Source organism: Pelodiscus sinensis, chromosome 23 (assembly GCF_052426305.1).
Source record: "Pelodiscus sinensis isolate ZL-2025 chromosome 23, ASM5242630v1, whole genome shotgun sequence".
Lineage (NCBI taxonomy): Eukaryota > Metazoa > Chordata > Testudines > Trionychidae > Pelodiscus > Pelodiscus sinensis.
In genome coordinates, this window is record NC_143074.1 from 3,607,213 (window position 1) to 3,631,976 (window position 24,764).

Consider the following 24,764-nt stretch of genomic DNA (forward strand, 5'->3'; position numbering starts at 1 on the left):
ATGTGGTCTCACCAAACCCAAATACAGAGGAATAATCACTCCTCTGGATCTGCTGGCAATGCTCCTCCTCATGCACCCTAATATGCCATTAGTCTACTTGGCTACAAGGGCACACTGTTGACTCATCTCCAGCTTCTCATCCACTGGAATCCCCAGGTCCTTTTCTGCTGAACTGCTACTTAGCCATTCGGTCCCCAGCCTGTAACAATGCTTGGGATTCTTCTGTCCCAAGGGCAGGACTCTGCACTTGTCCTTGTTGAACCTCATCAGATTTCTTTTGGCCCAATCCTCTAATCTGTCCAGATACACATCAGCCATTGGCTTAAAGATGAGAGTGCAGCATGTCAAGGGAAATGAAAGTCATGTTTAGGGAAGTATGAGAACCATGAAGAGAAGGGTGAAGCAGCTGTAGAGAAAAAGAACAAGCTCATCACTCTGGCATAGTGACATTTGCTGACCCAACCTATTTTCTCCAGGAGGAAGGGCGGGCAGAGTTCACTATCCAAATCTGGCAACCTATTTATGTACCAGCTGAGTAGATTCTGGTTTGTGTGTACCGAACCTTGCGCTGCAAGAAGTCTGCCTGACATCCTGCCTACCCTCAGCCGGGAGGTCTCGGTGAACAAAGGAGGAACAAAGCTTTCTCTTTCAGGGAGGTTTCATGTTCTTGTTAGTCAAGAGCAGGCACCTCAAGGGCTCCCCACATTTTTTCATAGTAAGAACCACATTTCAGTACAGAGACAGTTGTCGCGAGAATCACAGGTCCGATGATGAATACCCAAGGGGGGAAGGACAGAACCAGGTGGACAGTTTTATCAAATAAAAATTATTTATTTATGACAGTGGTGAATTTATAGTATTTATTCTAAGATTTTAATAGACCGTGTTAATAATGAATTTACAGTATTTATTATATTTATTCTATGGTTTCTAGTAAAACGTGTCAGAGATATAGGGATGGGAATGGCAAGGGGAATAGTCTCTAATCTTAAAATATCCAGCTACAGTAATAAAATAACGGTGATAACTACAAACTCTTATGTACTACCCACAAACAACTACAACACTAAGCTTGTACAACAAGAAAAAATCAAATCCTACATACCAACTTACACAGCACACGGAACATTTCACAGATATCGGTTTGGTTGAGAAGGCCTTGGTTACGCCCGAGAGTCGGGGGAGATGGCTGGTCGGTTGATCAGGCCGGCAGCGCTTTGAAGTATACGAGAAGGCACACGCATGGTGGTGTGTGTGTTGCGAAGACCTCCTAGAGCGAACTGTGCCCTGGGTATTTATCCCAAAATCTGCACATCGCTTTCCTGCGCTTGCATATTACCATATATGGCCCAATGGTCACCAAGTGGGGGGGTCGGTGTCCCAGGGGTTGGGCCGAAACTGTGCAGGTTTCATGCGACCAGGTAAGCCCCGCAGTTCTCACGCCAAGGAGACAGGTGGGAGAGTCAGGCTATTTTCCCCTTTTCACACCTTCCCCTTTTCTAAAGGCAATGGTATGCAGGAAGGGTGCGGCCGATTTCTCTCAAGGAGTCAAGAGCAGCCTGGCCAAACTTTTTTACTGGGGGGCAGTTTCTTTTCTCTAACATTCTGGTTTGTGTGTACCGAACCTTGCGCTGCAAGAAGTCTGCCTGACATCCTGCCTACCCTCAGCTGGGAGGTCTTGGTGAACAAAGGAGGAACAAAGCTGTCTCTTTCAGGGAGGTTTCATGTTCTTCTTAGTCTAGAGCATGCACTTCAAGAAGGGCTCCCCACATTTTTTCATAGTAAGAACCACATTTCAGTACAGAGACAGTCTCTGGCCCCCTGGCTTTCCCATGACAATCGTGCAACCCATCACACTGCTGTACATGACATGACACAGCCCTGGAACAACCAGAGCACTGGCACAGGCGGAGAAGCAGCATTAGGAAACGACTGGGTTTTCTCTTAATGCAAATTAACTGGTGGACACGGTAAGGAGACCTACCACTATGCAACTAGCCAGCTCTCTGGAGCTGGACGGCAGGTTGTCCACGGACAACAATTTGGGAAACTTCTCTCAAGACTGAGTTTGTATTTTGCTTATTTTGTAAAAATGCCGCTGTTACAGACAAGGGTGGGGCTTTCGAAAAGCACAAGCAATGCAGGTAAAGTAAAGCAGCAGTGAGGAGGTGTAGGATAAAAGAGGAAGACGACATCCCAAAACAGATCAAATTAGAAACAGTGTAGTCTTCCAGAGCCACGATAAAGAGGAGTCATCCGAAATCGGCGTTAAGTTCGAGCAGAGCTTTCATTAAAGATAGTGAGCAAACAAATACCTTGGTGGGAATGGTATTTGCAGGGCTCGCCAGATGTTTTCCAGACAAACCATGTAAGGTGGAGGGCAGGATCTGAAAGAGCTGGTTGAAAAAGCATCATGAAGCTAAACCAACATTTTTGAACTGAAAGAAAATGGAAGAAGAAAATAGAAGGAGAAAATCTCTCTGATTCCGGCCAATGGGAGCAGCGGGGAATGTGCGTTGCTGTTCCCCCAGCTGGGGGAGGGGAAATGGCCACATGCAGAGCTGCTTCTGGCTCTACTGCTTCCCCGCGAGGCGGATCCGGCAGGGAGGCTCGGGGCTTTCTCCCCTCTCCCCCAGGCAGGAAGCTGGCGCTGATACTCCAACCTTGCAGGGGGAGACTGAGCTTCAGCCGATGCCGCAGACCACTAGTGGTCTGAGAACCACTGCCCTACGGGTAGACTATGACAGACATGTCCATTGCTGACCACACAAGGTGTTTTTCTTCTAGTTTGTGCCAGCTCTGTGTATTCCACTGAGCTGCTCAATAAGGAATCGCGCAGGGGGGTGGCTTAGTTGTAAGCTCCCTGGTCAGGATGGAGAAGCCTTTAGAAACCCATCCTGTGAACTCGTCTTCATCCGAGCAGCCTGACTGGAGTTACAAGGACTCGTCCCGTGAGTGAGGGTTTGCAGGACTGGGCCCTAAGAAAGAGACTCCCTTGTTGTGCCTTCAGCTAGCTACGCTGGAGCAGAGCACACGGGCTAGGAGGTGGCTGAGCCCTCTGAGCCAACACTCAGCCTTGGCCAGAGCCTGCTCCATATGGACACCATAAAGTGCCTGTTGGGATGTATCCCAATCGGTCTCTTCCAGTCTCTCCTTGGGTCCCTATCAACGGAACCTCTTCTCCGGGAACTATGCTCAGCCTAGGTCCATCTCTCTGTGATCAGAGCTGCCTTCTTCCACTAACTCCATCCCTACCTGCTGCTGACTCCAGTCCTCCATCTTCTCAAACCGACTGCCGGGCAGAGAGCTTCAGAACAGGATACCTTTTCCTCCACACCAGTCCCGCCTTACTCCAAAAGACCAGTGCATTGGCTCTGCTACATGCTCAGCCTTCATTGGTCCAAGATCAGGTGTTCTCTGGAACCCAGGTCTCTCCTGTAGCAAGGTGCTGTGACAACTACCCCTCTGCTGTTCTTACATTACCTGGCTCTGCTCCCTCGGGAGAGGATCTCAGTAAAGGTATTGGCATGGATCGAGTTTTCAGGGATGTTTGTTTTCTTGTTAATAGCCATAAGAGTCTTATCACAGCAGTAAGAGCGCTGGCTACTCCCCACATTCCTTTCTTTCCACTTAATGCTAGGAGACACCAATAGATTTAGCAGGACAGAAAGGGTGTGTCTAGACTACAAGGCTCCATCGACTAGCAGATACTGTCGACAAAGCTTCTGTCGACAAAGAGCATCTAGACTACATCCAGTTCTGTCGACAAAGCCAAGCCGCTTTGTCGACATGAGAGTGTAGACACAAAGGACAATGTGGCTGCAATAACGCCTCCTGTCAACAGAACTCTGTCGACAAAAAGGCGTTATTCCTCGTAGAATGAGGTTTACCGCCATCAACAAAACTGCTGAGTTCTGTTGACGTTATGTCGACAGAACTCAGCAGCAGTGTAGACGCAGGTATAGTTTTGTCGACAAAAGTCCACTTTTGTCGACAAAACCCTGTAGTCTAGACGCACCCAAAGGGAGGGAGGCACAGAGCGACTCATATAAATATTAATCTGCCTGGATTACAAGAGGAAGCTTCACTTCCCAAGGACTGGAGATAGCGTCTGAATGGACGTGGCCTCTCTGGAATGTGATCGCAGTATTTATCCCCAGGGCGAGACAGAACAATGAAACATTGTGGAACTCAGCGTGTCTTAATTTCCAGGAGTTTTACAAATGTTCTTAGCTGTGCTGTTGCAGCTGAATTGGTCCCAGAACATGAGCCATGCAGTGGGTGAGGGAATACCTCTGGTTGACCTCTGTCAGCGAAAGAGCCTCTTCCTGAAGAAGAGCTGTGCAGCTCGAGAGATTGGCTCTATCACAAACAGACGTTAGTCCAGTAGAAGGCCACCCATCTTGACACTCTCGATTTTAAAAAGCGGCAGTCTCATCTGGAGGACACCGGACAGGGCTGCGACTTCTGCGCAGCAGGGGCAGGATCTTGACTGTGAAACAAAGTGTAACACACGGAAAGCCAAAGAAAAAGCACCACATGGCCTGGGTGAGCCTAGCAAAGTTGCTATTTCGAGCAGCGTTTTATTAGTTTTACTTAGACATGCAGCTCCACAACGAAGAAAGCAAACTGAAGGCCCCTAAGTCCCCTTTCACTCTGCCTCCCTGCCTGCCCTCCACCTGGGGCTGGACACCGCCGTGAGCTGCCCCAGAGGTGTCTGAGCTGCCCTGCTGTATTGTACCTCCATGAACACCATTATGGGGGGGGGGGGCGGGATTTTCAAAAGTGCCTGAGGAGCCTAAGGGCCATTGTCAAAAGGGAATGTGAATGGGACCCAGGCACCTAAGAACCTAAATCTTTTTGAAAATGGGGCTCAGGCTCCTACGTCACTTAGCACTAGGCTGGATCCTGGGCCCTGAAACGGTGCATGGGGAGAGGGTCCCCGATCAGGCTCCAAGCCAAGTGCAACAGGCTGTGGTGAGCCCTGCAGCCTGACCCCTGCTGACTTGGGCTCTGAGACTTGGATCTTTTCGTGCAGCGTAAACTGACCCCGAGCGATTTAGTAGCACAAATGGAACTTGTGCGCCTAGTCACTCCGGGCCAGGAACTGACACCCCTACCTCCCAGGCATCCAAATACCTTCAGAAACCTGGCCAACATCACAGCATGCCCCTCCCTCTTTTTCCCACCCCCACGGAGGCTCCTCCGCAAGACTGTCCCATAGGATTGCAGGATGGGACCTGCACACAGAAACCGGCTCAGCAGTACATTCCTACGGCAATCCTAATTATCTGGAAAGTGCAGCCTTGTTTGCATTACAAAGAAATTTTTATTTCGTTCTCCAAATGATCAGCAATGCAGAGCAGGCATTGGGAAGGAGCCCAGGTGTTCTCATACCGGGTGGTCCATAACTCTGTCTCGCCGCACCCTGTACAGCCATTCGAGAACCTGGAAAAACCTCTGCTGGCAGGCAATGTGAGCTTGCATGCAACAGGAATTGAGGGGCCAGCAAAAAGCAGCAATCTTAAGGAGAGGGGGAAGAGACCCAGAATTACTGGTATAAAGTAGTGGCACAGAACATACATTTACTCCAGTGACGTGATCACTTCCACGTGAACACATGCGCCTGCCCGTCTGCTGGGCTAAACAGGCCTGAATTTCATTTCGGACCGTTTGTAGGAGTAGTTGTACCCTTTGCCCGTGTGCCAGTTGACGCCGTCTGCAAAGCTGCTGTGCGCCCCCAGCCAGTACATCCCATTCAGGTTGGACGTGTGGCAGCTCGAATACCACCAGGCTCCCTTGTAGGTTGTGGCACATTTGTTTGAACCAGGGTCTTGCTGCCGGTCTTTAGTGGAGAACAGCATGTTATTGTGGCCCGTTAACGAGTCCCCTGTGGGGAGGAAATGAAATCCCTCTTTAGGGCAGGTCTCGGGACGTTAGCTCCATGTCTCTCACTCCTGGAGTTGTGCTCTCTAGTCCCCCCTTCGCTGGGGCACTCGGGAGCCCTTGAACTGTACAACAGAGTCTGAAGCTCAATATAACCACTTCCATCCCGGGTCCTGATCCGACAGGTGCTGGGTAACATGGGACCTCTGGCTCTCCTGAGGTGCCAGGATTCCAAGAACAGCTGCGCCCAAGTCCTGGGCTTAGCATTTCTGGATTCCTATCCAGGTTTGTCACAAATCTCCAGGGTAACCTTGGACAAGTCGCTAGAACGTCTGCAGGAGTTGGATCCCTTAAGCCTCTGTGAAAATGGCTCTAAACGTCAGCTCCTTAACTGTACACTGAAAATAAACATTCTTCCTTACTCAGATCCCTGTCTTGTCTATTTAGACTGCTGCTTCCTTTACTGTGTGCAGCTCCGACTACCTGATAGCACAATAGAACCCACTCTCATGTCGGGCCTCCAAGGGTTACCGGACTATCAAACGAGAACAGTACAAGCACGTCAAGGTCGTGCCCGCTGATTGCTGCAAACCCAGCAGGACTATGGCCATATTATTTTGAGGAAGGATGGGATGAGTGGAGAATCCATTTAGAACCTGAGGATTATACCCAGGAGCCCTGAAAAATAGACTCACATCAAACCATAGGGTGAGGACCAATATAAACAGCAAAAAGGCTGGTAGGGGCATGCCAAATAAGACTGTGTGGTTTCCCCAGAAATGCCACTATATCCCTGTTGCATTTCAATAAGAAACAAAATGTCAGCAACCTGGAACGTCGCATTCAATGAACGTTTCCTTTTCCAGACAGCTTTACTCCCAGAGACACTCCTGTGTAAGATTGCTCTTTCTTTCTGCCCCGGTCTCAGCGTTAGCTGGGTGTCCAGCGATTCAAGAGCATGAGAAGCCCTCTCTAACCTCAAAGGCTCCATTCAGGATCCGTTTGAGTTTATGGCAAAGATTCAGATTTGCTCTGATTTTCTCTGAATAACTTGATCCCTCTGTAATGAAGCTCACCTGCATTTTACCTGGACCACAGTCTGAGCTCCTGACTCTGCCCTGCTGCCTCAGGTAAAATACCAAGTGACGTTAATGGGAGTTTGTCTGGATAAGGCCTGAGTAGGGATGGGCAATAACGTGCAGATTTGGCCGCAGGAAATGGCAGCGTTGTTGCAGATGAGACGTGTAATTTACTTCTGCGGTGGGACTCTGGCCCACCCAATGGCATGGGAGCATTTCTCTGTGCTATGAAATGTGGAGACCAGGCGCAGCCCTTACCTGAAGTACCCAGAAGGAAACTGCCAAGAATCAGCTTGTAATTTTCAGTCTCTCCTAAAATTTTGAATGACGAGTACTTGGCAAACCCGTGGTTGTTCTCAAAATCGGTGAGGTCAACGCGAAGTTCATTAACTCCTAATGCAAATAAATTGGAAAGAAAGAAAATAGCTCATTGGAGTCCATCCACAATTTGCCTCTGCTGGAGGGGTTTTTGTACGGCAGAACCAGCACAGCTTTTCAGTTCTTTCCGTTAATTGGCAGTGCCCTCCGCCTTAAGCTCTGACTTCAAAACTTCCTTCTTTCCTCTGGAATGATTGCCTAACCCAGCTTGGACTGGTAAGCTGTACCTCTTGCCTTTGCTACATCTACTTCTTAAAACCATCAGTGCACGAAAAACTAGGAGCAACAATAAAGAAATCCTCGGAACATTCCCTGGGTAAGCATGACTGAATACTAGATGCTGAGCAAGAGTTCCAGTAGCTCATAGTTGCAGATCAATAATGACGTTTTAAGGTGTGTTGCTAATGTGTTGAAAAACAGATTGATCAGCTCACTGGGGGAGGGACAGAGGAAGGGGAGAGGCAGCTGGAAAGAAAGATCTGAGGTGCAGTGTTTCCACTAATTTTTTCCATCCTCGTGTAGAATACATGTTGTTATGTGCACTATCACATGTGCTGTTGTGCACCACCAGTACAAACAAATAGCCTAGATTTAATATATATATTTTTAAAAGATTGTTACCATAAGGATAGTTACTCCAACCAGGACAGGCTAGGAATTTTAGAACTCACTACTCAACTAATTAAATTTAAATGCAAGAGAAATGACCCTTCTTCCGAAATAACTGTTAAACCTCATTTTATGAGGAATAAGGGTTATTTCGGAAGAAGGGTGTTCTCCCAAAATAACCGCATCTACACCGCGTTTTGTATTTTGAAATAGCGCTATAACACAATTATGCAAATGAAGCGCAGGGTATTTAAATCCCGGCTTCATTTGCAATTTCAAATGTCTTCATTTGCATCCCTCTCTCAAAAGAGGGTGCAAATGTAGATATACTGGCTGTGTCTAGACTGGCAAGTTTTTCCGCAAAATCATCTGCTTTTGCGGAAAAACTTGCCAGCTGTCTACACTGGCCGCTTGAATTTCCGCAAAAGCACTGACGATCTCATGTAAGATTGTCAGTGTTTTTGCGGAAATACTATGCTGCTCCTGTTCGGGCAAAAGTCTTTTTCCGAAAAACTTTTGCGCAAAAGGGCCAGTGCAGACAGCTCAGATTTGTTTTACGCAAAAATGCCCCGATGGCGAAAATGGCGATAGGGGCTTTTTTGCGCAAAAGCGTGTCTGGATTGGCCATGGATGCTTTTCCGCAAAAAGTGCTTTTGCGGAAAAGCGTCCGTGCCAATCTAGACGCTCTTTTCCGCAAATGCTTTTAACGGAAAACTTTTCCGTTAAAAGCATTTGCGGAGAATCATGCCAGTCTAGACGCAGCCCCTATGTGTGCTGGCTGCAGCTGGGGTAAGTTTCTGAAAAATCCTCTATGTGCTGTCTCTCTCTGTTCCTTAACTCTGATGTCTTCCCCCCAACTGTGGGGATGGTGTTTATGGGCAGAGGGAGAGGGGGTTGGAGAAACTCTGTGTGCTAGGGAAATCTCAGAAACAGCACACTGCCTCTAAGAAACGCAGGCCGTCACTTACCATTCAGACTGCACCAGCTCAGACTTCTTCCCTAAACCAAGCTATGTATGTCCCCCCCATGAGGTACAATGGCAGGGGGACACCTGACATCAGCACTTCAGCCCCCATCTCCTTCACAGCTACCAGGAGGTCCCTCCTGGGCAAGGCAGGGGAAAGGCACCAGAACACAGGCTGCTAGTGAGTTGCGCAGCAAGTGACCCTCATGCACAGCCATGCATGTGTAACTGCTACAAGGCAGATTTGAACCTGGGACCTCTGCAGCTTAGTATAGGAGCCACTACTCTCTGAGCTCAAAGCCAGCTGGCTCCCAGCCCCGGCTGTAGAGGTCTCTTGATCTTCGCCGTTGCTGTGGTCTAGGTGGCACTGCATTGACCAGTGAACCACACTAAGGCTACGTCTACACTGCAGGCTTCTTGCACAAGAACTGTTTTGTGCAAGAGTTCTTGTGCAAAAGGTCTTGTGCAAGAGTGCATCCACACTGCCACGTGCTTTTGCGCAAGAGCATCCCTAGCAGTGTGGACGCGCTCTTGCACAAGAAAGCTGTGATGACTATTTTAGCTATAGGGGTTTCTTGCACAAGAAACCCCTGTTGCCTGTCCACACTGCCTTCTTATGCAAGAGCTCTTGCGCAAAAGGACTTATTCCTTGTGGGGAGAGGAATAACTCTTGCACAAGAAGCCCTCTGTCCTGACGCTTTACTGTAAATTTTCTTGTGCAAGAACATGTGTGCAGTGTAGACACTCTGCAAGTTTTTGTGCAAACATGGCTATTCTTGCGCAAGAAGCCTGCAGTGTAGATGTAGCCCATGGCGTGTGGGATACACATGCACACCCCTTCCAGGGAACACAGCTCAGGAGGCACAGATTTTGCAAAACAAAATCTTTTCTACATTTCCTGCATTCTTCTTGGAGTGCTTGTTTTCCAAAGTTAGAGAACCCAGCAGTCTCTGGGCACATGCCCTTCCTTAATTTGGGACCAGCCATCCACACCCAAACAAGAGGGGCATAAACAGAACAGTTTTTCTGTTCCCCATGTTCTGGAATTTGGCCAGCCAGTCCCCTCTGTGTCTCATAAGTGGGAGAAGAGATTAATTTCCGGTAAGGAATATTTGCTATTTGATTTGCCAGCCTTTGACATTTGCCAGCCTTTGCCTGGACTCACCAGAACTACACTGGTTCACTGGCCCAAATGAGATTTCACAAAAGGACCCTTTTTGGAACATGCATGTCCACTCTTACCAGCAATAAACATCTTGCCACCTTGCACAGAATTAATAGTGCACCTTAACAATTATGGGATGGCAGCCACTGTGACACTATGCCCCGTATTCACCACAGGAATATTATTATATGATTATGGCGTAATTACGATGCATTCTGTATAAAATTGGCCATGAGAGGGGTCTTTGGAAGTGTTATAATTTTCTGAGAAGGATTTATCGTATCTGTATGCATGTATCATTATGTGTGTATCATTTTTGTATCTAAAGTTATGAATATTAACGATGTACCTGTATTTCAATGTAATTACACCAGGGTGACACCCACTAGGCAAAATGCTTCCGGCTCGGACAGTTGTGAAGGGCCCGTTCAGGGTTATGGGCCTTTAGGAAATACAACAAATCTGAAGAGAAGACTATCCTACCCCCAATAAACCGTCCTGAGAACCCTCCAGACGGCCTGTGTGTACGTAATGGCTGCTATGACTCTGCAAGGGCATGTGACCAAACCACATGACTCTGAACACCATTTTGGGTATTTGTATTTTTCAACAAACTGGGCTGGGGACTGTTTTTGGAACAAAGGGTTTCCGACCGCTGCTAGGGTTGCTCGGTGTCCGGGTTTGAACCAGACAGTCCAGTATTTGAGCTTTCTGTTTGGGACACAAATTGAGAAAATACAAATGAGAAAAGAGAAATGTCCGGTATTTTCTAAATAAGATGTAGTGTAGACTGTGGTCACATCAAGTGTGTCCAGTATTTTTGTTGAAACCATCTGGCAACCCTACCCTCCGCTAAAGCTAGGTAAGGCCGGTAGTGACATCATTGTTCGCTCTTCACTGCCCCACAGCTGAACACGAGAGGCTCCTAAAGAAAAAGACTTGAAATGCGGGCGCAGACCCCCCGCGGCAAGGCAAGTGCAGCTTGCGCCTTGAGAACCCCTTAGCCTGCTTGTGCTGCATCATCAGTAAGGGGGAGAGGTTGTGATTTCAACGCCTTTCCTTCTAGTCTGTGACGTTCAGCTCGCGTTTTTGTTAATTTACTAGCTAATCTGCTTTGCTCTGTCTCCCATCTCTGTAAGCACCTACAATCTATCTTTTTGTAGTTGTTAAACGTATTAAGTGAAGCATCTGGGGAAAAATAAGTCTGCATATTCCTCTCTGCCGGATGAGTAGCACGTCCGTGGCAAAGCCCTGACCGTGCTCCGTGGGCCCTGCGCTCCTGGCGGACTGTGTTTGCCTCAGAGGCTCGCTGGGACCCTCCACTCGGCCTCTTTCTCTTTACCAGAGGCAGGGCTCACAGCCTGAGTCATACTCCTCACAGGCTAGTTCACAGTTTGGGGTAACACCCCCTCCCTAGTCCTGGTCTTCCCTCTCAGGGGACACCCTGTAGTGGTGTGGGGAGGTTTGGGGGGAACGCCTACTGCTCCAGGTTCCAGCCCAGCAACGGACAAGGTTACTTTTACTCCCAGTCTGGCAGCTATTTCCCTGGGCCGCTTCCCCAAAGGATCCCTCCCAGGCCCTTTCCTCTGGTACCTCAGCAAGTCAAGTCCTGCTCCTCCTCTGCTTCCCACAGTTCCTCAGTTCTCTCTCTCTCTCTCTCACACACACACACACTAGCCCCAGCAGGCCTGAATGGGCCACAGGTGCTCTGATTAGCCTGCTGCTTCCAGAAAGCTCTTAATTGGCCCCAGGTGCCTGCCTGATTATTCAGCATAAGGCCCAGCCCTGATTACTCCGAGAAGAGGAAATTGTTTACCCTCCACTGGATTGTGGCAACCTCCCCAAAAAGCCACTTGCACACGCTCGAGCTCCACACTCTTCACTTCCACATCCTCATGTCCCGCCCAGATACCAAATGGTAGGACTCTTGCCACCAATAGTGGCTGGGGAGCCCCAGTGTGCCAGTTTCTACTTCACCTTGGTTCCACAGCCCACCGGGGATATTAGCTGGAGAATCCTCCATGGTTCTGTGAGCGCAGCCGTGTACTTCTGCGGTTCACTCCTGTTCCTGACACTTGCCCCTTCTGTGGCGTGAGGGACACTCTGGTGCACGTTTATCTCGAATGCACCAGGTGGCAGCCCCTTTTTCAGCTCCTCCGGAATCTCGTCTGAAGGTTCTGGCTGCATTTCTCCCCTCTCCTGTTGATTATCGCACACCCCGTCTATGGCCCGACAAAGTCGTGGGACCTTCTTGTTAATCCCCTCCTGGCTATGGCCAAAGTGGCCATTTACAAGACCAGGAAGAAGAGGTTGGCTGAGGGAAGGGCTTGCGACTGTGGGGCCTATTTCCCTGCCCAAGAGTCTAGTAAAAGCTACAAAGAGATCACTCTACAATCAGGTAGAAAGCGAACTTGGTGGGGAAAAGCGCACACGATGCTTGTTATATAGTTACCAAAAGACGTTAGTAGGTGAATATTGTCATTCCCTAGCCAGAATTCTGTCAGGTAGCTGCCAAAACCTTTCTTGTATGAATTCCAGTCTCGGAAAAAGTCCACTGAACCATCCACCCGCCTCTGGAAAACCTGTGGAGACATGAAAAGGATGCACTTTAGTTTCTTTCCTGACCAAAGCCAAGTTACAAAGCAGGATTAAAAGCATCAACAAGCACTATTCAACTAGTCACATTTCTACTCTGCCTTGCGGGATATACGTGAAAGCTCAAATTGGTATTTATTTACTAGTTTTATTTTCATTTTTGTTGTGAGAACTGATAGTAGATAGAGACTGTAATAGATTCATGGATGTTAAAGTCAATACACAGGACACAGAATCTCGCCCAGTACTTTCTGCATCGACTCCATCAATACAAACGTAAAGCAATGAACAAATAAAAGGTCACTTCTTCTATACGGGAAAGCTAAGGAAAAGCGAAAAGTGTATGACACGAGACAGCAGACAAAAATGATCAATAAGGAGCTTGTCCCCAGCCACGCTCCAGATGGGCAAGTGAAACCTTCTGAGCAGCTGGTGCCTGAACAGCAAAAAGGGAAATCCTCCCACTGCTGTGTTGATAGTTTTAACAGGGAAATTGAAAGAATAAAATGCTAGGAAGAGCTGGTCAGAAAATACAGTTCCACTGAAACTGAAATGCTTCAGAAAATCATAGTGGGAGCATCAAAATGTGGTATTATATAATATAAACAAAAGTCAAAACCTCAATGACACATTTGTGCTGATATTATCTCAATGAAATGATTTTGATTGAGCCAAAATTTTAAAAATTAGACTTTTCTTTTGGGGAATTTCCAAATGTTCAGGTTGCATTGGGAAATAAACCAAATTCTGAAATAGTGAAAGCCTTGTGAAACAGAATTCCTCTGAATTGCACATCATATTTTCTCTCTTTTTTCCCTTTCAACCCATTTAACATGACGAGCTATGGGATTTTCCTTTTGCAGTACTATAGGTATTGGATACAAAGTAACCAGAATCTGTCAGATCTCACCCCCTTAGCCCTATCAGCCCCTCACCTTTTTCCTCAATTTGTGCACCTCCTTTTCCCCAGGTTCTCAGGGGACAGAACTAAACCAGCTTCCAGTTCAGCTTCAATTTTATCTTAAACACATCAACAAGTTGGGGAATTTCTGTCTGAAGTCCTGCTCCTAGAGAACATGCATCGCTGGGACAGCCGAAAGAAATAGATTTTCATTTTCCACTCGGGTTACAAAGGGTTGATGACCTTTCTAGGAACTGACTTGTTTGAGTAAAGCCTTGGCTTCATCCTACTCCCTGTGGAATCCATCAGCAATTTGCATTGGCTTTGTTCTCACTTACTATCCATCCACCTCCGTCTGTGTCCATGTCACACAGCACGGTCAGGGCGTTACAGTCGTGGGGGTAGATGGTGTACCAGCCGCTCATGATGTTCCCTCTGGCTAGCAACTCCTTGCAGTTCTTTGCTCCTGGATAGGAAAGTAATTTAATGTTATCAATTAATTTTGCTGCAATGGATAATTACAGAAGCAGCGCGGATCCCTTTACAAGGAGCTAGGAATTTCAAATAGTTGTCTGGTGAGTTTCCAAGTTCTAGAGTACAGGATTTCTTTTTAGCCAACTTTCCTGAGTCGCGAGTACAATTTGAAAAGACAGGAGCAAGAGTGTACATTCCCAATGAAAGTTCAGCAAGAGTGTGCATTCTCCTTCAGATTTCACATGGTATGGGACACAAGGATACACAGGGGCTGTTAGTCATTAGCCCATCTTACAAGATTACCTGCCGTGTATTACAATCAGTAGTTTCTGTTATAACCGAACCTCATGTAAATGCTAATGTAGCAGAACCAGGTGACAATTACAGTACTTGCTACAGAAATCAAAATGAATTGCAAGCACCTCCAACTGTCTCTCTACACTGTGAACTGAGCTCCCGGGCCTTTGAATAGGATGAGTTGACAGCTCATGTCATGTGATTCTAGCAAACACTCACCTGTCTCACAGTGTACATCCTCCAGCTCCTTCTCGGCTGTTCAGGAAGGAAAGCACAAGGGAGAGAGCTTGAAACCAGGAAAAAAACAATATGTTCCCTAAACTCCTGCTCTAGCCACAAGGGGTGTAGGTATCATGAGTTAAGAGGCAGTAAAGCATCGTCACACATCTCTGATCCCCGCTACTAGTAAATGGAGACAAATCCTTTCCCAGAAAAAAATCAGTTTCCTAAATTCAGTCCAACCACAGATTTTATTTCCACAAGCCCACCCATAAAATAACATTCAGTCGCGCCCTCCCTAACGTATTTCACAAGCTGGGGAACATTAAGGCCATTGCAGAATGTGCAATCACTTTTATCCCTTTAGTTCCCTCTGCACTAATCAGAAGGTAACCCCAAAGAAGCACAATTTTACACATTGGCCATGATCTGAGCCTCCCCAAACATTCAGGGGAGATCAATTCTGGATCCAAATTCCAATGCAAATGGGACACTCATGGTCATCCCTAATGGCGGAAGTCAAGTTTTCTCTCTCTTGCATAGCTCATCAGCTACAAGGTCATTAGGGACAGCTTTCTGTGCAAACAAATTTCACTCTGAAAAATTGCAGTGAGGTTCGAGTGTAATGCTTTGAAAATGAAATCAAATGATACTCTTGCCATAAACAGAGTAGCTGTTCTTACTTATCGTTCCAGGCACTCCAATGTCTCCTTTGTCTCCTAAAAACACACAGGAACAAATCATTACATAGCCACGCTGAGGGGCTCGTCCCAGCATTTGTTACCAATTCCAATGCGGTATCAGACTCCTTTTTTCCTCACTGACTTCCTCTGGTTTGAACGGGTACAAATGAGAGGTGAATGGGGGCAACGGTGGATGTTGGGGTTGGATTTACGTTTGAAGTGAAGGCTGGAATTTTCAAAGGAGACCAAAACAATGAGAAGATAAGAACGGCCGTACTGGGTCAGACCAACGGTCCATCTGGCCCAGTGTCCTGTCTTCTGACAGTGGCCAAGGCCAGATGTCCCAAAGGGAGTGAACAGAACCGGGAATCATCAAGTGATCCCTCTCCTGTCACCATTACCAGCCTCTGACAAACAGAGGCGAGGGAAACGATTCCTACCTATCCTGGCTGAGTCATTGATGGATCTAACCTCCATGAATGTATCTAGTTCTTTTTTGAACCCTGTTAAAGTCCTGGCCCTCACAACTGATTCCAGCGAGGAGTTCCACAGCTTGACTCTGCATTGTGTGAAGTAGTACTTCCTTTGGTTTGTTTTAAGCCTGCTACCTAGTAATTTCATTTGATGACCCCATGTTCTTATATTACAGGAACAAGTAAATAACTTTTCCTTATTCTCTTTCTCCACATCAGTCATGATGTTATAGACCTCGTCACGCACCCCTCCCCCCAGTGCACTCTTTTCCAAGCTGAAAAGTCCCAGTCTTTTTAAGCTCTCTTCATATGGCACCCGTTACAACCCCCTACTCGTTTTGGTTGCCTTTTTTGAACCTTTTCCATTGCCAAGAGATGTTTTTGAGATGAGGCAACCACACAGTAAGTGCACTGACTCTGAGACCCATTGGGTGAAGAGCTCTTTGGAAAATCTCTTGCCATGTCACAACTGCTGTCTCTACAGACTCCATGTCTAGCACTATGGAGGAGAACAACAAACAACACACAACACTCAAGGGGTGGGATAGCTCAGTGGTTTGCATGTTGGCCTCCTAAACCCAGGGCTGTGAGTTCAATCCTTGAGGGGGGGGCACTTAGGGATTGGGGGAAATTGGTCAGGGATGATACTTGGTCCTGCTGGGAGGGGAGGAGACTGGACTTGATGACCTCTCAAGGTCCCTTCCAGCTCTATAAGATTGTATATCTCCATATATTAAACACAGGTGGGTAACTCAGCAAGTAAGAATTCTTAGAGGACTCTTACCTTTCAGACCAACACCACCAATGTCCCCCTTCAATCCTAGTGAAAAAGTGAGCAAAGATGTAGCAATTCCAGTGAGAGCTCAGGTTTGAGTGGCCTAAGAACTAGGTGACTACTGGAATCACAGAGCAGTGAATTTGTTTGTGAAAAATGACTCCTAGTGTTCACGCAACAGACTCTATTTGCTGTCCATGAATATTTAGATCACTGCTAGTATTGACTAAACTACTTACTAGGCCTGCAGACTGCAGGAATTCACATCAGAAGTTCTTCAGTCCTGACTCTCACATGAAAAGATTTCACCCAGCTGTTCTGGGGGTGGAAACTATGGTTTGTGATTCCTCTCCATGAATTACTGATGCCTGTAGCAAGCATTTTACAAATCAGCCAGTGGCTGGGAATACTCTGGTGAACACTAGGGATAACAGATGCATTCTTAGCCAATCAGAAATGGTTTGGGAGAGAGTCCCAAACCAAAGAGAGGCCGACATTTAATTCAGTGCTTGCTCTATATCAAGAGAGAGAGAGATGGGGGAGAGGGAGAATTAAATGTTTCATCAAAGGAAAATTCAAATATGAAAAATTACTTGATGCTAGTTAAACAAATGTACTTAGCCTTTTGATTACTTTACCTCTCTCTCCAGGTGGTCCCATCTTCCCAGGGCTCCCCTGAGATCCCTTTTCTCCTACAAACACCAGAAGTAATTTCAATATTTTATAAATATTCAAACAGAAGAACTCAGAACGCATTGAAGCTCCCAGTTCTACCCTTGCTGACTGAATCCTCAGGTAAGGCAAAAGGCCAAAGCTAGCAGGCCAAGCCAGTTTTCCGTCTGGAGAGTATCTCACAAAAGAACATGTCAATTCCGTGCAGGATAAGGTTTGCACCTGCGCGGTCCCGCACTGAGTCTCACGCAGTGCCGAGGAGCTCACCTCTCATTCCTGTAGCGCCGGGTTCTCCTTTGGGACCTGCGGCACCGGCAGCTCCAGGACATCCTTGCAGAATCGCGAGCTTCTCATTACCACCAAGACCCACCACTTTAACCTCTGGAGACAATACAACGATAAAATATAAGAGCCACGGGAGACAGAGAAAATCGATGTAAGCAATGGAAGCATCCGTCCCTTTGTCTTCAGCTGGCTCAGGAAGAAAGACAACTGGAGATGCCTGAAGTATGCACAGCTTTTAGGGCCAAGCACTGTTCATCATAAGCTTTAGTGCATTAGAACTAGCTGTGCATTTTCTTTTCATTTTAATTTTTGTAACTTACTTTCATCTCTCTATTTTCATTTGCAACTACTTAAATTCTACTGTTTGTACTTAGCAAAGACACTTTTGTTCACAATCCAACCCTGTGTAAATAATTGTTAATTGGGGGGGAGGGGTCAATGTCCATATCCTCCTTTCATTATACACGGGACTTACCTGAATGAACTTTCATTGTGTAAAACTTTCACATACAGAAAGACAGATTTATTTGGAAACAAAGAATACTCCTGCAGCACCTTAGGGACTAAATGAGGATACTCTAATTGATCAGTTTTTCCTTCTCTTTCCCTCCTCATCCCCTCACTTTCTCTGTTATTTGTTTGTGCCCTGGACTCCATACTCTAGTCATCTGAAGAAGTGGGTTTGTGCCTACAAAAGCTCATGATCCCAGCTACGTGTTTTGTTAGTCTCTAAGGCTATATCTAGACTACACTGGGTTTTTTTCAGAAAAAGCTATGCAAAATGTGCTCCGTATTTTGCATAGCTTTTTCCGATTCTTTTGTCACAAGAGGCTTTTCCAACATTTGGCCCACCTAGACTGGGCCAAATGTTGGAAAAAACTCTCTTTCTGAAGTCTCCTTATTCCTCATGGAACAAGGAATACAGGGGCTTCTGTATTCAAAAAAAGCGGAAGAGCAAATGCATTCCTTGGATGTGAAATAGTTCTTCCGGGATACCTCCAGTATCCCAGAAAAACTGTGTAGTCTAGTCATTCCCTACGATGCTGCAAGACTATTAGTTGTTTTTTAAGTTTTTTCAGTTACAGACTAACATGGCTCCCCCTCTAAGGCTTTATTTGGGGGGGGTTGATCCCTTTTGGGGGTTGGTTTCCTGAGTGTCGTGCTCCTAGAACTGCATTCAGCTGTTACCCCAGCTCTATGTCTTGTCTGGGGAAGACCAGAAAATCTGGCCCACCAGGACAGGGTGGAGGGGAGCTCCAGAGAGCAAGAAGGCGAGTGTCGGTGGCCTGACACCCAGGGGGTCTTTTGGGACCACACCCCGTCACACGTGTCCTGTCATTCCTCACCCCAAATTCACAGCACTAACTCTGAGCGCAGCATAGAGCTTCTGAGATGTCTATTGGTTTCAGTTACAATTATTTAAAAGTTGGTCCTTAGGGAAAAGTTTAAAAAAAAAAAAACTTTTGTCCCTCTAGCAAAGATGAGGAAGGGGATGTGGGACTGGGATGTTCACGACACCTGCACGGACTAAAGAAGAGTTCATCCTTAATTTCACAGATCATATCCTAGTCAAACATGGCACATTTTTCACACAGTACTGTGTTACTAAGACACTCTGTTGTGTGAATAACAGGTTTCAAAACAAGGCTGCAGGAAAGGAAGAGGCAAAGGATCAGCTCTTCAGATGGTGTAAACTGGCAAACTGACTTCAATGCAGCTTTGATAATTTACACCAGAACATATAGCCAAAACGGTGAAGACTGTTGTGATGCATTTGCAACAATATTAAAATTACAAGCTGTCAGTAAATTCTATGTGTTTCTAACTCTCTGGCTGTGTCTAGACTGGCCAGTTTTTCTGGAAAATCAGCCGCTTTTCCAGAAAAACTTGCCAGCTGTCTACATTGGCCGCTTCAATTTCCGCAAAAGCACTGACTTCCTACTGTAAGAAATCAGTGCTTCTTGCGGAAATACTATTCTGCTCCCATTCAGGCAAAAGTCTCTTTTGCACAAAGCTTTTGCACAAACGGGCCAGTGTAGACAGCTCAGATTTGTTTTCCGCAAAAAAGCCCCGATAGTGAAAATGGCGATCAGGGCTTTTTTGCAGAAAAGCGTGTCTAGAGTGGCACGGACGCTTTTCTGCAAAAAGTGCTTTCGCGCAAAAGTATCCGTGCCAATCTAGACGCTCTGTTCCGAAAATGCTTTTAACGGAAAATTTTTCCATTAAAAGCATTTCCGGAATATCATGCCAATCTAGACGCAGCGTGTGTGTGTGTGTGTGTGTGTGTGTGTGTGTGTGTGTGTGTGTGTTGATATACCTGCAGAGACGGTTACTATTACAAAGCCATCCAGGACATCACTTATGCAAATACTGAAAGCAGAGAAATGAACAGAAAAGACATCAATCTCCTTCAAGCAGAAATGTCTAACATTGCAACACATAAGAAATGTTATGCATGAGAAGCATGTTTTGCATCTGGGATTCTGCTTGGAGACTGTTTGCTGAGAGCTTTACTGTTCATTTCCCTGTTTTCAATGTTTGTGCAAGTGTTGTAACATACAGGTTAGCTACTCTAATCTTTTCTTACCATAGCTTTTAGGTTTTTTACATACTGAAAGCCATAAAGAAGGTGATCTAGGACAGTGGTTCTCTGTGCTTTCAGACTCTGCACCACTTGCAGGAGTCTGATTAGTCATCTGTACCCCCACATTTCACTTAGAAATAATTTGCTTACAAACTCAGACATAAAAATTCAAAAGCATCACAACATTGAAAAATTGCTATCTCATTTACCATAGAATTATAAAATAGATCGATTGGAATATAAATATTGTACTTACATTTCAGTGTATAATGTATGGAACAGTATGAATAAGTCATTGTCTGTATGAATGTTTAGTTTGTACTAACATTGCAAATACTTTTTATGTAGCCTGTTGTAAAACTAGGCAAATGCTTAGAGGAGTTGAGGTACCTCCTGAAAGACTCTGTGTAGCCCCAGGAATATGCATATCCCTGGCTGAGAAGTACAGATCTAGGAAGTAAGTTTATACAAGAATGTTCATTAAGAGAGCTCATTTCAATCTATATAATATGTTAAAAATTCCAAGTCCTGAACACTAGGATATGCTTTCTGAACTAAAAGTCGGTGGAACAATAGAATGGATTGAAGATTAACAGCGTCACCTCTGAAATTCATAGTTCCTGTTGGTTTATAGCAGCTTGAATATGTAATAAAAACTAACCACCAAATAGCTCAACAGATGCAAGTCTGTATGAAAGAAGAAAAAAAAACCCAGGTTTCCCAGCTATGTGTACACAGAGTATATGAGCCTGTAACCAAATAGTATCTTTTGATGCACACATTGTACTAAGGTGCCATTTATAAATGTTGAATAGATGTTATAAGCGCATTACAAACACAAATACTAAGTGTTAGAGATGGTCCTAAACACATCACTAGATGTTATAGATGTTTTAGGAACAGGTTTATTACAGTAAATAATCATGCCTATTTTCATTATAAGCTGCAGTGCATACTCCATGGACTTAATGGACTTTTTAACCATCTATAAAACCTGTATTAAAACATGTTGATCATTTATTAGTGGCTTAAAATGGAACCCTGATATAAAAGGTGACTGTGTTATGTATGTGCATTAGGATTGCAATGTTTCTCCCCTCAGTCTACATTCCACCTTAACTGCAAATCTCTAGCTACAGAGGTAAAGGAACGAGGACACAGTGTTGTGTAGCCCACAGCTTGGCTTTGTGGGGACTGGCACGTAAGAAAGAGCTTGGTTTCATGAGGATAATTAATCAGCCAATCACAGTAGCTTGGGATGATTTCGGAGATGGTCCCATTTTGAGAAGAGGCATCTTGTCAGGTTCCCTCTCAGTAACTGGGAATTTTAGCCTTGTCTCCCACTGCCCCCAGTCTGCCACAGCCCAGAGAAGAGTCCAATAATAATGGGGAGAAGATAGAAGCAATGAAGTGAGCCTGATGCGTCAGGTTCCTCCCTATTCCAGGCTAGTTGTTCTCCTACTTTGGCCTATCACATGCTCCCTGCTCTTCCTCAGAAATCCTCTCTACATGCTCCATGGGATTAGAGCCCCTGACTCTGGGATCATGAGGGAATGGAACCGAGGGGGGAGGGGCAGGAGCTCCCTGCAACATGTTCTGTTTGGGACCTAGTGAATTTTCCATCAGCACTAACCCCCCACTTCAGCATCCCCTTCCCACAAACAGTCAAGTACAGCAGCCAGAGTCATGCTACTGAGGTGCATGGGGGAAAAGGGGTGTGACATTGCAGAGAAGCATCCTTCCCCTGCAGCTCTCTGGGGTGTGGAGGCTGTGACTGTACCTCACCTCTCCTCTGAGTATTTCTGGGACATCCCGTGGGATGAACTACACTGGAATCCTTGCCCCACTGTCTCCTTTTTGAGTCTTCTCTGCTGGCTGGTCTACAGAGGCACTTAGTATGGAGATATCCCTATCTCATAGAGCTGGAAGGGACCTTGTGAGTCCAGACCCCTGCCCTTACAGCAGGACCAAGTACCATCCCTGACAGATTTGCCCCAGCTTCTTAAATGGCCCCCTCAAGGATTGAACTCACAAGCCTGGGTGTAGCAGGCCAATGCTCAAACCACCGAGCTATCCCTCCCCCTCTGCTTAGGAACCCAAAGTGGAGAGAAACTGCTGCAAATAGCTAGTCAGCTCCCCCTGCTAAAAGGTAACAGCTTGTCCCTCACTCACCTGGGCAGGAGTCCTCAGCCTCACACACCACGGCTGCTAGGCAGAGTAAGGCGACGAGGGGTCGGTGGGCAGCTCTCCCCATGGCTGGTACTGGTCTCTGCAATGGCAGCTCCACTTGTCTTCTCCCCACCCTCTCCTCAGCTTTAGTATTTCAGAGTGAGGAGACTTTTCCAGGCAACACGAATTACAATATTAGGCTCCACCTCTGACCTCTCATCTCCTCGCCCAGTCTCCACATTCTTACGGTTCCCTCTGATGAGATCATTGCACAGGAAGTGTCGCCACTTTTGAAGGGTTGACACTTTGTAACACACAACCTCCTGTGGCCCTCTGGTTCCTTTGTCCTGGCTTCCCTTTGCAGAGTCAGGAGAGGGAGGGTTTGCCCTGAGCATAGGACGGCCGGCGCGGAGAGTTATTAGGAGAAAAACTCTGAGAACTGATCAACAACAGAGGAGCAAAATAGGTCTCAGCCCAGTCTCCTTCCTGCAGGAGGTCCTGGGTGAGGGGTTACCACCTTCAAATCTTTTGCCCTTTAAAAAGCAGCAGCAATGTCCACGTGCTGAGCATTTGCATAATTTCAGTGACACGCACGCTCTCGCTCTCTGTCCCGTACTCTGCTCGGTTCAGGTCCTAACATCAGGCCACCACCCTGGTCTGCGAGCACGATCCAGGGAGGCATTAACCCTCGTGATGTTCCCATTCTTCCCACTGGACAGTCCATTTGTTTTAGGACTGGAGCCCAAGACCACTGAAATCAGCAGAGACCCCATAGGAAGATGAGGGCCTGAAACGTAAGCCCACAAACAGCCTTCTACCACTAACTCCACTGCTGCCGACTCCAGTCCTCCATCTTCTCAAACCGACTGCCGGGCAGAGAGCTTCAGAACAGGGCAGTTGATACCTTTTCCTCCCCACCAATCCCGCCTTACTCCAGAAGACCAGTGCACTGGCTCTGCCATATGCTCAGCCTTCATTGGTCCAAGATCAGGTGTTCTAGGGGTTCTCTGGAACCCAGGTCTCTCCTGTAGCAAGGTGCTGTGACAGCCACCCATTCGCTGCTCTTACGTTACCTGGCTCTGCTCCCTCAGGGAGGGTCTCAGTCATGGCATTGGCATGGATTGAATTTTCAGGGATGTTTGTTTTATTGTTAAGAGCCATAAGAGTATCATGGCACTAAGAGCACTTGTTCCTTTCTTTCCGCTTCATGCTAAAAGACACAAATAGATTTAGCAGGACAGAAAGGGAGGGAGGAACAGAGCAACTCATATAAATATTAATCTGCCTGGTTTACAAGAGGAAGCCTCACTTCCCAAGGGCTGGAGATAGCGTCTGAATGGACGGGGCGTCTCTGAAATGTGATCACAGTATTTATCCCCTGGGCGAGACAGAACAATGAAACATTGTGGAACTCAGTGGAGGGGAGGGGGAAAGAAGGGCAGCAGCAAACAGCGTCTTAAAGTTCCAGGAGTTTTACAAATGTTCTTTGCAGTGTTGTTGCAGCTGAATTGGTCCCAGAATCTGAGAGAAATGTGGCATGTGAGGGAATATCTTTTATTAACCTGTTAGTGAAAGGAAGACACTTCTGAGCTCTCCTTGTTCCTTGGCCTTGTTGACACTAGCACAGGTTGCTCATTAAGACAATTCTTTACTAAAGTTAGAGTTAAACTGGCATGTAGCCCCTCCCCTCCCCTCCAAAAAGACAATGGAAAGTTCCTACCTCAGTTTTCACCTCCCCCCACACTACACCTGTGGGATTGAAACCGGCATGAGCTGCCCCAGAAATGTCTGAGCTGCTTTGACGTAATGCGCATTCACATACACAATTGTGTGTGTGTGTGGGGGGGGGGGGATATTCAAAAGTGTCTGATTGATGGAGGAGTCTAAAGCCCATTTTGAAAAGTGAATATCAATGAGCTTTAGGCTCCCAAATCCTTTTGACAATCGGGCCTAAGATCCTATGTCGTTTAGCACTTGAAAAAAATGTCATCCAAAAGGAATGTCTACGCTGCAGTAAAAAACCTGCAGCGTGGTTGCGGCTGGCCCAGATCTCGCTTGGACTCAGAGCTTATGCTGTGGGCTAAAAGCTGCACTATAAACATTCAGGCCTGGTCTACACTGGGGGAGAAAATTGACTTAAGATACACAACTCCAGCTACGCGAAGAGCGTAGACATACCTTAAGTCGAATTTCTGCAGCAACCCCACTACAGGAAGTTAATGGGAGAGTTTCTACCATCAACTCCCCTTACTTTTCACAACTCTGTGGAGTACCAAGGTTTGTTGACACCATCAGCGGTTGATTTAGCAGGTCCTTACTATACCCACTAAATCAAACTCCGGAAGATCAATCTCCAGAGCGTTAATCTCCGGGTAAGTACAGAAAAGGCTCAGGCCTACACTGGAGGCTGGGCTCTGAAACTCTGAAGAGGAGAGCGCCTCAGAGCCTGCACTGCAGTCTGAATGCAACATCGACACTGCCATTTTTAGCCCTGCAGCCTGAGCCCAGATGACTCGGTCTCTAAGACTTGGGCTACGTCTAGACCGGCATGATTTT

The 24,764-nt window shown here is 46.6% G+C and overlaps 1 protein-coding gene across 1 annotated transcript; it reads right to left on the bottom strand.

The window, feature by feature from the left end:
• Nucleotides 1–818: 818 nt before the first annotated feature.
• Nucleotides 819–23,427, bottom strand: LOC102449739 (ficolin-2-like). The gene is made up of 10 exons (XM_075905280.2): nt 22,212–23,427; nt 17,438–17,551; nt 17,137–17,190; nt 16,508–16,543; nt 15,251–15,286; nt 14,568–14,603; nt 13,916–14,043; nt 12,534–12,663; nt 7,224–7,358; nt 819–5,890 (listed from the first exon to the last, which is right to left on the bottom strand). The coding sequence occupies exons 1-10, from the start codon at nt 22,291–22,293 to the stop codon at nt 5,643–5,645; spliced, it is 999 nt and encodes a 332-aa protein (XP_075761395.1). The 5' UTR covers nt 22,294–23,427; the 3' UTR covers nt 819–5,642.
• Nucleotides 23,428–24,764: the final 1,337 nt, after the last annotated feature.